The 14156-nt window shown below is 43.9% G+C and overlaps 1 protein-coding gene across 5 annotated transcripts in view; it reads right to left on the bottom strand.

Annotated features, from left to right (window-relative positions):
* Window positions 1–7184, bottom strand: part of DDI2 (DNA damage inducible 1 homolog 2) — a 42932-nt gene extending 35748 nt beyond the window's left edge. For all 5 annotated transcript variants that reach the window (XM_059913950.1, XM_059913976.1, XM_059913931.1 and 2 more), the window contains exon 1: window positions 6841–7184. In XM_059913950.1, coding sequence (XP_059769933.1) covers window positions 6841–6978 — 138 coding nt within the window. In that variant the 5' untranslated portion in view covers window positions 6979–7184. The remainder of the gene's footprint in view (window positions 1–6840) is intronic.
* Between the last annotated feature and the right edge of the window lie 6972 nt (window positions 7185–14156).

Below are 14156 nucleotides of genomic sequence, written 5' to 3'. Positions count from 1 at the left end.
ATAGTAAAAGTATACCAGAATCAACATAGATGGTTTGCAATACAACCTGAGAGTCATATTATAGCTTCTGGGATTGCTTTAAAAACCACCACAAATCTGAAGTGACAAGTGTCATGGGTTGAGGTGTGCAGCAAGAAAGAGGCATGCAAGAGAAATGCCATGCAGGTAGCTCCTACAAGGGGGCTTCAACTTTGTGAAGCAACCATAATGAAAGTACCAGTGGCCTAAGGCCTACTCCTTAATTTTCCAGGGTCAGGAATTCAACTATCAGTATATTTAGAGACACATGATCAGTCAACGTATTCTAACTGTACTTATAAGAGAACATGTACTTATCTACAACGAGAAATCAAACTCAGGAGAATCAGAATGCTCCTATCCACAAGATCACTGAATTTTCTTCAGGCTGGAAATGCTACCTGGAAAGCCATATTAAAATAGCAGACGGCTACCACTGAGTGAGCTCCTACTAGGAGCCAGCATCTTACTAGGTTCTTACGGTCTTCCACTTAATCCTCATATCCTCTCGTTTAAGTCTCATAATCAATTTATGAAGTAGATATTAACTGTCCCATTTTATGTACAGGGAAACAAATTACAGTTAGGTGACCTGAGGCTCCACAGCTATTGAGAAGAGAACTGGGATTGCAACCACATCTGCCTGACTTCACAGCCCATACTCTTTCCTAGTACCACATACAACTTTCCCAAATATAAGTCCAAAGTGGCATGGTGAATTAGCTGGGTGACCTTTGCAAGAGCTACTAAGCCACCTATCACTACTAAGGGCCTCTACTCACCAGCGGGATCAAACACTGTCCACTGCTCAATGTATCCCCTGCCCTGAACATGAAGAAAGAAGCACTACCAACCCCTCACTCTTTGGATTCCCATTTTACAGATGCCACACATCATTCCATCACTGTTCAGCTGAACAGTTTTTCCTCAGCAGACAACATAATTTTTTAAAAAGAAGGCAGCCTGATCTAACAACAAAACTGTAAGATCCAGGCAGTCAGTACCATCAAACATGTAACATGAAGTATGGAAGGTTGCTATCTGCCCCAATCTCCTAAAAAGACTAGACTGGAGAATGTGGGTAAGGATCAAACATTCTTCATTACTGACAAAGCAGCAGGTATATACCATTCTAGTCCAAGGACATAGGTGAGATAAACAGTAGCTTAGCTAAAATTATAACTGCCAAAAAGAACTGTTTTTTTTGTTGTTGTTGTTAAAATAGGCTTAAGAATCTAAGACAATTATTCTGCAGCTTAAGTTCCAGAATAAATCTGAATGATTTTCCAACTTAATATGAGTATCTAGTAGACCAATGGTTTCAAATTTCTACCAGTCAAAACAAAATGAGTTTTGTTTATGGCATTGGTGATACTTTCTACCATTCATAATACCCAGCTCAAAGGTTATAAGGCTCAAAATTCAAGTTTTGCCAGTTATAAGAACTTACAACAGGAAAACTTATACAGCTACAAGTCTTAATCTCCAAAACTGGCACAACTGCTAGTACTTCTCCAGAGGAGGCACCCTAGAGACTGAATTCTCATCTTAACCAATATTTAACAATACACTAATTAATACAACTCCAAAGCCTTTAGGCATGATGTCAAATGTTTTCTGGTCTCTGAATGAGAGATTTCAATCAATCAACAGATATCGTAACAGTACATTTCTAGCATTAAGGATCATAAACTGACCACGAAACCCTTGGAATCACATTTGAATGGCTTCATAATAGTATCTACCATTAGCTGAAAGCCCACTATATGACAAGTGATCTACACATACCATCCCATGTAATAGTCAGCTTGACTTTTACAACCCTTCTGGAAGATAACTTGACAATAGTTACTAAAAGCCTCCCAAAAGACCTGGCAATTCCATATCTAAGACTTTATCCTGAGGAAATAATCAGAAATCGAGACAAAGCCTTAAGTATATAGGTATCCACGGACATGTTACTTGTAACTGCTTCCAAATGTCCCCAATTCAAATGCCCAACAAGGGACTTCCCTGGAGGCAAAGTGGTTAAGAATCCACCTGCCAATGCAGGGCACATGGGTTCAAGCCCTGGTCCGGGAAGATCCCACATGCTGTGGAGCAACTAAGCCCGTGCGCCGCAACTACTGAGGCTGCACTCTAGAGCCCGCGAGCCACAACTACTGAGCCTGCGTGCCACAACTACTGAAGCCCGCGCACCTAGAGCCCGTGCTCCGCAACAACAGAAGCCACCACAATGAGAAGCCCGTGCACCGCAAGGAAGAGTAGCCCCCGCTCGCCCCAACTAGAGAACGCCCACGTGTAGCAACGAAGACCCAATGTAGCCAAAAATAAATTTTAAATAAATAAATAGTATACCATCACAAACTCTCTTGTCTCCCTCCCTCCCTCCTTTCCTTCTTTTTTTTAAAGGTATTTTTTAAAAATTTATTTATTTATTTTTGGCTGTGTTGGGTCTTTGTTGCTGCGTGCGGGCTTTCTCTAGTTGCTGTGAGCGGGCGCTACTCTTCGTTGTGGTGCACAGGCTTCTCACTGCGGTGGCTTCTCTTGTTGCAGAGCATGGGCTCTAGGCGCCTGGGCTTCAGGAGTTGTGGCTTGCGGGCTCTATAGAGTACAGGCTTAGTAGTTGTGGCGCATGGGCTTAGTTGCTCCGCAGCATGTGGGATCTTTCTGGACCAGGGCTCGAACCCGTGTCCCCTGCATTGGCAGGAGGATTCTTAACCACTGCGCCACCAGGGAAGCCCTCCTTTCCTTCTTTAAAAAAAAAAAAAAAAAAAAAAAGCCCAGCAAAAGGAAAACAAATAAATTGCAGTACATCTGTATGATGGTATATTATGTGGCCATTAAAACGATAAATTGCAAGAATTTGAAATGTTATGGGAAAACGCTGACAATGCAGTGTTGACTGAAGAAAGATATGAAATTGTTTATTACAGTTCAGGCCATATGTTTTAAAGATATATTTTAACTATATAAGAAGAAAAAAGCTTAGAAAAAAATACATTAAAAAGTAAACTGCAGTTATCTCTGAGTTATAAGGTAATAAGTAATGGTGTTATTTTCTCCTTTTCTATATGTTACAAGTTTTCTATAATGAATATGTGGTATTTATCAGAAGAGAAATACAAGAAAATTACCCGTGAAAATAAACATGGCAAAACCAGCTACAACAGAAATTCTCAGTTTCTACTGGCTTAAAATAGTGTTTTGGGCTTCCCTGGTGGCACAGTGACTAAGAATCTGCCTGCCAATGCAGGGGACACGGGTTCGAGCCCTGGTCTGGGAAGATCCCACATGCCACAGAGCAAATAAGCCCGTGAGCCACAACTACTGAGCCCATGTGCCACAACTACTGAAGCCAACACGCCTAGAGCCCATGCTCCACAACAAGAGACGCCACCGCAATGAGAAGCCCACACACCGCAACGAAGACCCAACACAGTCAAAAATAAATAAATAAATTTACTTAAAAATAATAACAATAAATAAAATAGTGTTTTACAGGGACTTCCCTGGTGGCGCAGTGGTTAAGAATCTGCCTGCCAATGCAGAGGACACGGGTTTGAGCCCTGGTCCGGGAAGATCCCACATGCCGCAGAGCAACTAAGCCCGTGCGCCACAACTACTGAGCCCCCGTGCCACAACTACTGAAGCCTGAGTGCCTAGAGCCCATGCTCCTCAACATGAGAAGCCACTGCAATGAGAAGCCTGAGCACAGCAACAAAGAGTAGTCCCCGCTCGCTGCCAACTAGAGAAGGCCTGTGTGCAGCAACGAAGACCCAATGCAGCCAAAAATAAAATAAATAAATATACAAATAAATAAATAAATAAATAAACAAAATAGTGTTTTACAAACCATAGATCATGCTGTGTGCAGAGCTGCATATCCAGGATCATACAGTTCCTGCTATTATTTGGTATTTAAATATTCCTTCATTTGAGAGTTCTTATACATTCTGCACACTTTTTTTTTTTTAAAACCACATGCCACCTACAGGGGTAAATTACAACAATCTTTCAAAAATGCAAAGATATTAATTTCAAGTGAAGCTAAGTTCTTAATAATTGTTTGAAGTTCCTCTAGCCAAGTCTGCATCAAAGCATCAAAACAGGGCCATGCCTGGCTTCCAAACCCACACTTGTGTTAAGAGATGGAACATGCCCAGCTTCAATCACATGTGCAAGTAGAGATTGTTCCTATTCTAAATTTGTTATCACTGCATTATAACTACTATAATCAGACTAGAGCTGTTAAAAATTAACACCCTTTCCAAGCATATCCTTATGCACAGTCGATGCTGATGTTGAAAGACTGAATTATAAACCAGTGATCCTTAATGAGGGGCAGACATACGACACAGTTCTTTAAGGATGTAGGAAGAAAACAGAAAATAATTAGAATTTGCATTTCCATTTTAGTTCATCCTTCCTTAAATTCTATCCTGTGCCTGTTTATAATGACCTAAGGTATTACTTCATGTATATAATTGATGTTTACAGCTATTACATACATGTAATATACATGCATTTATATTATGCATATGCCATTAGTTCATATATATTATTTATTATATACATCACAAAGATGCATGTTCCAAAACATTTTACTCAGAGGGATACTTGACCGAAAAAGTTTGCAGACCACTGGTCTGGACACACAGTAACAGGAAAGAATAGCCAGGAACAAGAAAAAAAAAATCCCCGTTAGAAATGGAGTCAGAAATGGAGATGAAGGAACGAGAACAGAGAAGGGAAGTAAGAGGAGTAAAGGTAAAGAGACCAGGAGAACTTTGAGAGGAAGGAGGGGAAGATGAGTAATATGGGAGAACCCTGGGAGGTAAAGGAGGGGTGGGGGGAGGCCCCAAGTAAGTGAAAATGATATATTTGTGCATAAAAACTACAATGATGTTTACTATTATGATTTGGTGAAAGGAAATGACTCAAGTGTCTAGGGTGGATCCTGTTCCTGCTTGATGGGCAAGCAACTGAAAGACAACGGACCACCAGACATCCTAAAATACACACTGTGTTAGGTTACAATGGAGCCAACAGAACAAACTTGAAAAACAGGAGCTGTTTACCGGCTATGTAATATAGGCTTAACACTAGCTGGAGCCCAGGTTTCCATATGCTAATTTGGCTTGGGAAGGAAGTAAATGCCAAAACATTGACCTAATGAATACGAAAGAATTTGGAGTTAGCCTAACCGTTCAATTAGGAAGGTACTGCTAACCTTCCGCACTGGCAGGACAGTGCCTACCTTACCATACAATTAATCGTCTTTCAATCTGACACCCTCTTTTGGCTACAGCCATCTCAAAAAGTGCAGGAATACAGAAATCACAATCTTTGTCTTCTCCCAAGCCCAACAAAGTCAATTTACATTTTAATTTTTTTATTTCCCTTACCAGCTGGTGATTATAACTAGGGTAAAAGAACAGCCAGAGGGAAGAGAAACAATTGAAAAAGCCACCTTCAAAAATCTGAGTTGATTTTCCCTCCCTACTTAAACTTCTTTTCTAGCTCTCTACCTGAGGGATTCATTGACAGAAACTGGTTCCTGAGTTTTTGTGGATTCTTTTTTTTTACAGAAGTTCCAAGAAATCCCTTTTGCCAGAATGCCTATTTGAGTGACACCCTGTGCCCCCAAATAAATTCTTTCTTGATATTCAGCTTATGCCAAGGTTCTAAAGTTCAAAGTGTAAAGGAATCATACTCACTTCTGAACAAAATATTGACACACTTGTTTACCATAGCACAGGGCAGAACAAGCTGTAGTGAGGCAATAGTTTTTGGAACTATTTCATAACTGCAGTAGGAAATCAAGATTTACCTTCTGGGGCCTTGGACGACTTCTATAATCTTCTTAATGTTTAGACTATGCCCTCCGAGGCCCACTTATCAAGTCAGGATTTACATGTTTCAGTGTGAAGGCCACAGAGTTATTGCCACCAAATCTGTTTGGTGGCAGCATCAGAGCATTTTGAGAATAAATTACTTTGCTTACTTAAAATGTAAGAGCAGCTTAATTTCTTTCCAGCAGGATAAGGGAAATGAAACAACCAAATCACACTGAGGCCATTTTTAAGCAAATATCCTCATCAAGCACTGAGCTCTGAACTCACCCAAACTCTGAATTGTGACCTGAAAGAAAGAGGGATCTTGGCCTACTACCAGGGAAGAAACCAGAGAAATAGTTTCGGTTGAACTAATAATTACTTAAAAAAAAATAATGATTTAACCAGAAACGCATGCGGTAGGGAAAAGAGCATTTCCAAAGGCTTCAAAACAAGGTGGTGCAAGTCTCAAACTTTTCCCTTCACTTCGAGCGCAAATCTCTACACTTAAAGGTAAATTACGTTTACTTAGGCAAGAGCCCTCTCCAAAAAAGCAGATGAACATCCATCTCCCACAGTGATCCAAACTGGTATTTCTGGTTGGGGAAACAGAATGTATGAACTCTTGCAGACCTACGGCTTCTTCTTAGGTCTACGCCGACACTCCGAACTCGAGAAATTAGAGAAGGGGTCAAAGAGCCACAAGGTGGGGCGGGCCGCCCGACAGTCCACGCGCTCCTCAGGCTGCAGTGGGTGCGTCTGCGGTCAGGTTCTCCGCTCTCTCCCCCAGCACCCCACCCCACGCTTGGGGCGTATGGGGGCAGCCACCGATTCCAGCTCCCTCCCGGATGCGGGGGTGGGCTGGGAATGGCCATCCTGCTTCCCCTCCACCCCCCAATTCCTCACCAGCAGCAAAAGGAGTGCGTGAGGCCCCGAGGCGGGAGGGCTAGCTCCGGAGGGAGGCCCCACTCGCCGCTCAGCGTACCTGGCTCTCGGCTGCGGGGATGCCGGACTCGAGCTCACACAGCGCGCGGAAGTTGTGCAGCTCGAAGTCGGCGTCGACCTGGAGGGAAAAGGTCACCTCGGAGAGGTCCCTCCGCACACAGTACACGGTGAGCAGCATGGCCCGGGCCCGACCCAGCTCGGCTCGGCCCGGCCTCGGCGCGGGGCGGCGGCGGCGGCGGGGCCTGGATGGTGCTGCAGGCGGACGGCGCGGGCTGCTCGCTCGCCCGCCCGTTCGCTCCTTCCCTCCCTCACACACGCTCAGTGACTCACTCCCTCCCGCCCTCACCAGCAAGTACAGCCACCACCACCCGCCTGCAACTTCGTCTGCCTGCCTGCCGGCCTCCCTCCCACCGCTGCCGCCAAGCGCGCCAGCCGCCCGGCGCCCCGCCCCGCCGCAACGCCGATGCCGTAAAGCCCGCCTGACCCGCTCCGCCTTCGCGGCGCAGCAGAGGGGCGGAGCTGGGAAGGGGAGGCGGGAAGCAGCAGAGGATTCCAGGGCTCTTGGGACGGGAGAGGGAGGAAGGGCGAGGAGAGGGGAGCGAACGAAGAGAAAGAAATAAGTATTAATTGCTTGATTTAGTAAGTGACGTCGGTGGAGGACTCCAAAATCTCATTTATTCATCCGACAGGCATTTATTGAGCGCGTGTTGGCAAATAGCCACGTGGGTACAAAAATGCGTAAAAATACAGGTCTTTGCCCTTAATGAACTCTCAAGCTGATACAGGAGACTGAGAACCTAGCAGATTGTTCTCAGACATATTTTCCAAAGTAGAAATTGAGGCTCAGACAGCTTACTTTTCTTCTTGTTCTGATGATTTAGGGTTAAAATCAAAATCACGACCCTGTCTGGATTATAGAACCCCTGCTCACTGGCCCCTGCCTCGCTCTTCAGCCCTGCCTCCTGAGCCCTGTCTGCACTCTGCCCTCCCTGCCACATTGTGACTTTCAGTTCTTCCTAAGCTCCATTTCCCTGCCTCGTAAATAGTTTTCCCTCTACTTGGACTGCTTCTTTCCTAGTCCTGGCAAACCCCAGCACCTATTGCAGTGTTTTTTATTGGGCACAGCTTAGAATCCACTCGATAAAATATGTGCTACTTTACTGGCCTGTTTAAGGCCACATAGCTGATGAGAAATAGAAGCCCAAAACATGAGGATGAGTCAGAAAACCAAAAGGGAAAGAGGAAGATACAATGGATACAAGATTGGCATCTCCCCATTTACCCCCCACTCTCCCATCCACGGAGTAGGGACACCCTCTTCTATTATAACAGGAGGGAAGGAGGGGTCAGGATGGCTATGGATGCAGGTAAGTGTAGGTAGGTTTGGTGGCAAGAAAGTAAGCGAAAGACCAGCTGAAGATGTATCTCTGTAAAGGAAGAGGGAAGGTTTTCTGCGGAGCATAAAGACAGAAGGTGGAGGAAGGGGGCGGGGTGGAGAAGAGTGGTTGTTATCAGCTACAGAAAGCCTATCAATGGCTTATGCAAGTGAGGGTTTATTTTTCTTACAGGATAGGAAGCCTGGAGGTAGACAGCAGCATTGATTCAGTGACTCAATGATACAAGGGGCAGAATTCTGGCAAATCTTTTGGCCTTTCCCTGAGGGTCATGATATAGCTGGTTGCCTCCACCCCATGCACCATTTTCTTGTTCAAGCAAGAGGTTGCCCAGGAGTCCCCCAGTAGGTTTCTGCTTACATCTGGCCAGAACTGTGTCACACAGATGCAAGAAAAGGCCAGGAAAAGTGAGTGTTTAGCTTGTCTCACCTCTTTAAAGGGTATGGATGGGGTGCGGGGGTGGGGGGGGGGAGGCGGGGGAGGGGTTGTAACAGGTTTTAGGTGAGACATACCTACCACCTACTACAGCAGAGAAGGTTTGAAATAACCATTGTAAGTTGAAGCAAATTGAGTAGAGAAATGATGTAGAATTGCCAGATGGTATCAAGGATTCAGCTGAAGTTGGAATCATGAACTGACTGATTTTTGTGTTACATTTTTTTCTATTGGTGCCCAGATGTGACAGATTTTATTTTCCAAAGATGGCCACGGCAATATCTTCCATCTTATATGTTCATCCTATAATGTAATCATGACATTCCTCCCATTAAGAGATGGGGTATATGTCCCTCCATTTGAATTATGGCAGATGGACTTTGGCATAAGTGTCACTGTGTGACTTCTGAGGCTAGTTGATAAAAGGCAATATAGCTTCTGCCTGATTCTCTTGGAACACTTGCTCTTGGAACCCAGCAGCCATGCTGTGAGGAAGCCCAAACTACCCCAGGCAGTGAGACTACATGGAGATAACATGTATAGACGGTTCAGGCAACAACCTAGCTGAGATCAAAGCCAATTACCAGGAAAACCCTCCTAGAACATGAATGAAGACACTTCCAGTTGATTACAAATCAACCCTAGCTGTTGAATCATCTCCAGCCTTTGAGTCTTCCCAGCTGAGGCCCCAGACATCATGGAGCTGCCTCCACTGTATTCTTTTTGAATTCCTGACCCACAGAATCTGTGAGCATAATGAAATGGTTATTTTACATGACTAACTTTGGGGTGGTTTGTTACAAAGAACAATAATTGGTACACTGAATATAGGCACAGCCAATAAACTCCTAAAAAAAAAGAGAGAACTTTTTATTGCAGCATAATGCACAAAAAGTGCATGCATTTTAAGTGTATATGGTGAGATTTCACAAACTGAACATCTCTGTTCAGAACATTATCAGTACCTCAAAAGCCCCCCTTATCCTTCTTTCTATAATTAATAGTAATCTTTTAAAAAAATATTTGGCCGTGCTGGGTCTTAGTTGCGGCACGTGGGATCTTCATTGCCGTGTGCGAGATCTTTAGTTGCAGCATGCGAGATCTAGTTCCCTGACCAGGGATCGAACCCGGGCCCCCTGCATTGGGAGCTCAAAGTCTTAACCACTGGACCACGAGGGACGTCCCATAGCCTTCCTTCTAATCACTAACTCTCCCTCCCCAAACCCCCCCAAGTGTAACCAGTATCCTGACATTTAACAGCATAGATTCATTTTTAAAAAAAAATTTATTTATTTAATTTATGGCTGTGTTGGGTCTTCGTTTCTCTGCGAGGGCTTTCTCTAGTTGTGGCAAGCGGGGGCCACTCTTCATCGCGGTGCGCGGGCCTCTCACTGTCGCGGCCTCTCTTGTTGCGGAGCACAGGCTCCAGACACGCAGGCTCAGTAATTGTGGCTCACGGGCCCAGTTGCTCCGCGGCATGTGGGATCTTCCCAGACCAGGGCTCGAACCCCTGTCCCCTGCATTGGCAGGCAGATTCTCAACCACTGCGCCACCAGGGGAGCCCAACATAGATTCATTTTGATTGTTTTCCTATCACATATAAGTGGACTCACACAGCATGTAGTCTTGTGTCTGCCTTCTTTCACTCGACATTAAGTGGGTTTTGTCCATATCATTGTATGTAATTATAAGTTGTACATTCTCCTTGTATTTTGTTTGGGACATACACCATAATTCATCCATTCTGTGGCTGATGGGCATTTGAGTGGATACATTTTTCTTTGAACCATTTTGACTTATGGTTTTCAAAATTCGCAACCAAAAGAATCCTAACTAATATAAGCCCACAGCTTTTTACCAATCAGACCCTTTCCTCTTGGGCCTCACCCCTTCTGCACTCTGATCAGTTGCCTCCTGTGATCTGGTTCACAGTAGCTCCTCCCACTTCTCTCGCACCGCTCTATGAGATGGACTTTGCATCTCTATTACTTGTGACCACAAATAGCTTCAGACATCTCTGGTCCTTAATTCTAAGTCAGGATGGGGTGGGTTGGACAAGGCCTAGACAAGCAGGGCTACCAAGAAGTTCCATGATCATTGCTGTTTGTCAAGAATCTTGCAGATGTTTGCTAACATTTGCAATGCTCACTTCTTGCCAGGCACTCCTCCATGCATGTTATGCGTGTTGAGTCGTTTAATCCTCACAACAATCCTGTGAGGTATTATCTCCATTTTACAGATGAAGAAACTGAGGCATAGAGAGGGGTCAGTCACTTGCCCAAGGACACACAAATAGCAGCTCGAATTCCAGTCAGGCAATCTGACTTGAGTCTAGGGATTTCCCTGGCAGTCCAGTGGTTAGGACTCCATGCTTCTACTGCCGGGGGCGGGGATGGGGTGGGGTGGGGGCGGGTTCGACCCCTGGTCGGGGAACTAAGATCTCGCAAGCAGCAGGGCATGGCCAATAAATAAATAAATAAATAAATAAATAAATAAGACTCAAGTCCACAGTCTTAACCATTATTTTACACTGCTGAATGTGAGACCTCATTTTATCCTTCTAAAAGCCCTCAGAGATAGGAACTATTAGTATTCATTCCCATTTCATGGATAAGGAAACAGGTGTGGGGATTTTAATTAACTTACCCAAGTTCACTCAGCTAGTCAGTGGCAGATTCTCCAAACTGGAAGAAACTTGAAGAGTGAAAACATCAGTTTGACTAGAACACAAATGCTCTGCCTGCACTTTAAATGTGGGGAAACCTTGCTGTCCTCCAAAACCCTGACTTTCCTCACCATTTGGTCACCACCAGCAAAGTTGCTGTCTACTTCGAGATTCTTGCCTAATTCTTCTCTATTAAAAAGAGCAAATCAGTAAAGATATCTACCCTAGTTGATTTTAAAAATTCCACACAATAGGAATTAAATCTCCCAAATACTGTAAATACTTGTTTGATATTTGTGCCTGCTTTTTTTTCGCAGAGGGTGGGGGCAGCGCTTAACAGTAAACCATTTAATTCTCATAGCTCTGGAGATTGGGAAGTCCAAGATCAAGGTGCTGACAAATTTGGTGTCTGGTGAGGTTGCCTTTTTATTTTTTTAAAGCAGGTATTGATATATATTGCTTTTTAAAACTTTACTTCCTCATCAGCTCCTGGTTGCTCAAAGAGGCCTATCTGTCCTTATTTTTCCTGGCATGTCAACTGATAGCAGATGATGCTCCACTTTTCTCATTTTACCTTAACACAAAAACTCTTTCGGTTTCCTATTTCTTAGGCTGGGATCATGTGCATATGTATAATGCAAAGCCTCCTTCCTTTCCTGCTTATCTTTCCTAAAATCTGATAGCGTTTCAGTCCCACTACATTCTAGGTCAATTCTTCCTCATTGCAGATGCACCTTGTACTCATTGGGCTATCAAAACATTTCAGGTAAATATGGCTGTAATTTCAAGCACCATAATTTGCCTACTCAGAAGTTTGGAGCTAGAGATCAATATATACTTTGATTACTAGAGTCAGCCCTGGGCAAAACTACAAAATAAGCCAAAGTTTGTCCTTGGCAAGCTCAACTTTATGCTCCTTTCTTGGCTTCTGAACTTTCTCTCCACCTGTTCCTCTTACTTCTCATGTGCTCCTACTTTCTTCACTTGCCTTTTCAAAACTTGCTCTCAAGAAAGGATTTGGACTAATTCACACTAAGGTACTAGTGACAGCAGAAACTCAATATGATCTTTCTTAGGGTATTTGCATTTTAACAGGGTATAAATCATCAGCTGCAGATTTCTCAGCTTCAGGGAATTTGTTGGGGAAGGTCAGTTTTCTCAAGAACCTTCTGGATTGACACAAACCTATTTCACCTACTCTGCTGACAGCTGAGCTGGGCTTTGCTGATCCATCCTTGACGTATCTAGTTCAACACTCACCTTGGCAGTTAAACTGCTCTTTTCTATTCTTCTTCCTCTTCAAGAAACTCCTGGTTTTACATGAAAAACTTGAGTGTCTTTCTTCTTGGGATACCACATCACCATTGTGGAGGAATCTCAGGTGTCATGGCTAAAAGTACAGAACCAGCTTTTAAGATACAAAGTGGATACAAAGCTTTCTGAGAGTGGGCACTGCCAATGTCAGAATCATTACAATACTGTGGATATGTTCAAAGTCCTTTAGCCACATGGAGCAACTTTGGTCCACTCACCATAATCAGCAGTAGAACCATATGGGGCATAGACCATTTATTTATTTCTTCAACAAACAATTATTAACACCTACTGCATGCCAGACATTGTTCTAGGTACTAATGGTACAGCAGGAAACAAGGCAAAGTGCCTATCCCCATGGAGTTTACGTTCTAGTAGGGGGTGGCAGACAAAGAACATATAAAAATGTGTTAGGTGGTGATAAGTGCTATATAGAAAAAAAAAAACAACAAGCAGCAAGCAAGTGTTCGGGAGGGGTGGGGAATTAGGGCACACAGTGGTTGCTACTTTACACATGGTGGTCAGAGAAAGCCTATATTACAAGGTGACACCTGAGCAAATGAATGAAGTGAAGGCATGAATCATGTGGATATCTGGGGAGAATACTCAGCACAGGCAACAGCAAGTGCAAAGAACTAAATATGGAAGGATACTGGCCCTGTTGAAGAAACAGCATGAAGAATAGCACTTCTGGAGATAAATGAATGAGGAGAAGTGGATAGGAGCCCATCGGAACAGATTATGTGATAAGTAATTGAAAGGACCTTGGCTTTTACTGACTGAAATAAGAAGCCACTGGAGCGTGTTGTGCAGAGATGTGACATGAAAAAAATCACTTTGACTGACTTGTGGAGGAAGGCAAAAGTGGACTAGTTAGAAGGCTATTACTGTAACTCAGGTGAAAAATCATGGGGGAATCTAACCAGTGCAGTAGCTGTGCAAGTAGAGAAAAGTGGAGATAGTCAGATTGTGAACTTATTTTGAAGGTAGAGCCAATAGGACTCATTGATACATCGGATATGGGGTGTGAAAGAAGACCCAAGGACAGCTGCAAGGCATATGCCAGTAATACTTTATTTTTTTGGCATGCAGAACTTCCCCGACTAGGGATCGAACCTCTCCCCTGCAGTGGAAGCACGGAGTCTTAACCATTGGACCACCAAGAAGTCCTGTCAATAGTACTTCAAACCCCTCTGCTTGCTAGAGGGACATTTGTTAGAATGAAAGGATTGCCAACAACCTCCTGGGCAGTTTTTAAAAAGAAGAGCTGGGCCATCCCAAGTTCTCTCTTCAAATCCCTTTCAAATTAGATTTTTTTTTTTTCTTTTTGGCCAGGCCTCACCGGCCTGTGGCAGGGTGCCCACACATCCTGGTCTGCACGCTGGGACTTAGACTTCATGAACTGACGTGTGGATAACTAGGCTCCGCCCCTCACTCACGAGAAGCTTTATTAGTTCTCTAAATTCACAATGTAAGTTCTACCTTTTCAACAACTACTTCAGCAAGACAGTCTCTCTACCCGCCCCCCCCCCAAAAAAACTCCTCTTG

Source organism: Balaenoptera ricei, chromosome 1, assembly GCF_028023285.1.
Source record: "Balaenoptera ricei isolate mBalRic1 chromosome 1, mBalRic1.hap2, whole genome shotgun sequence".
NCBI lineage: Eukaryota > Metazoa > Chordata > Mammalia > Artiodactyla > Balaenopteridae > Balaenoptera > Balaenoptera ricei.
This window is presented reverse-complemented; position numbering and strand designations above follow the sequence as displayed.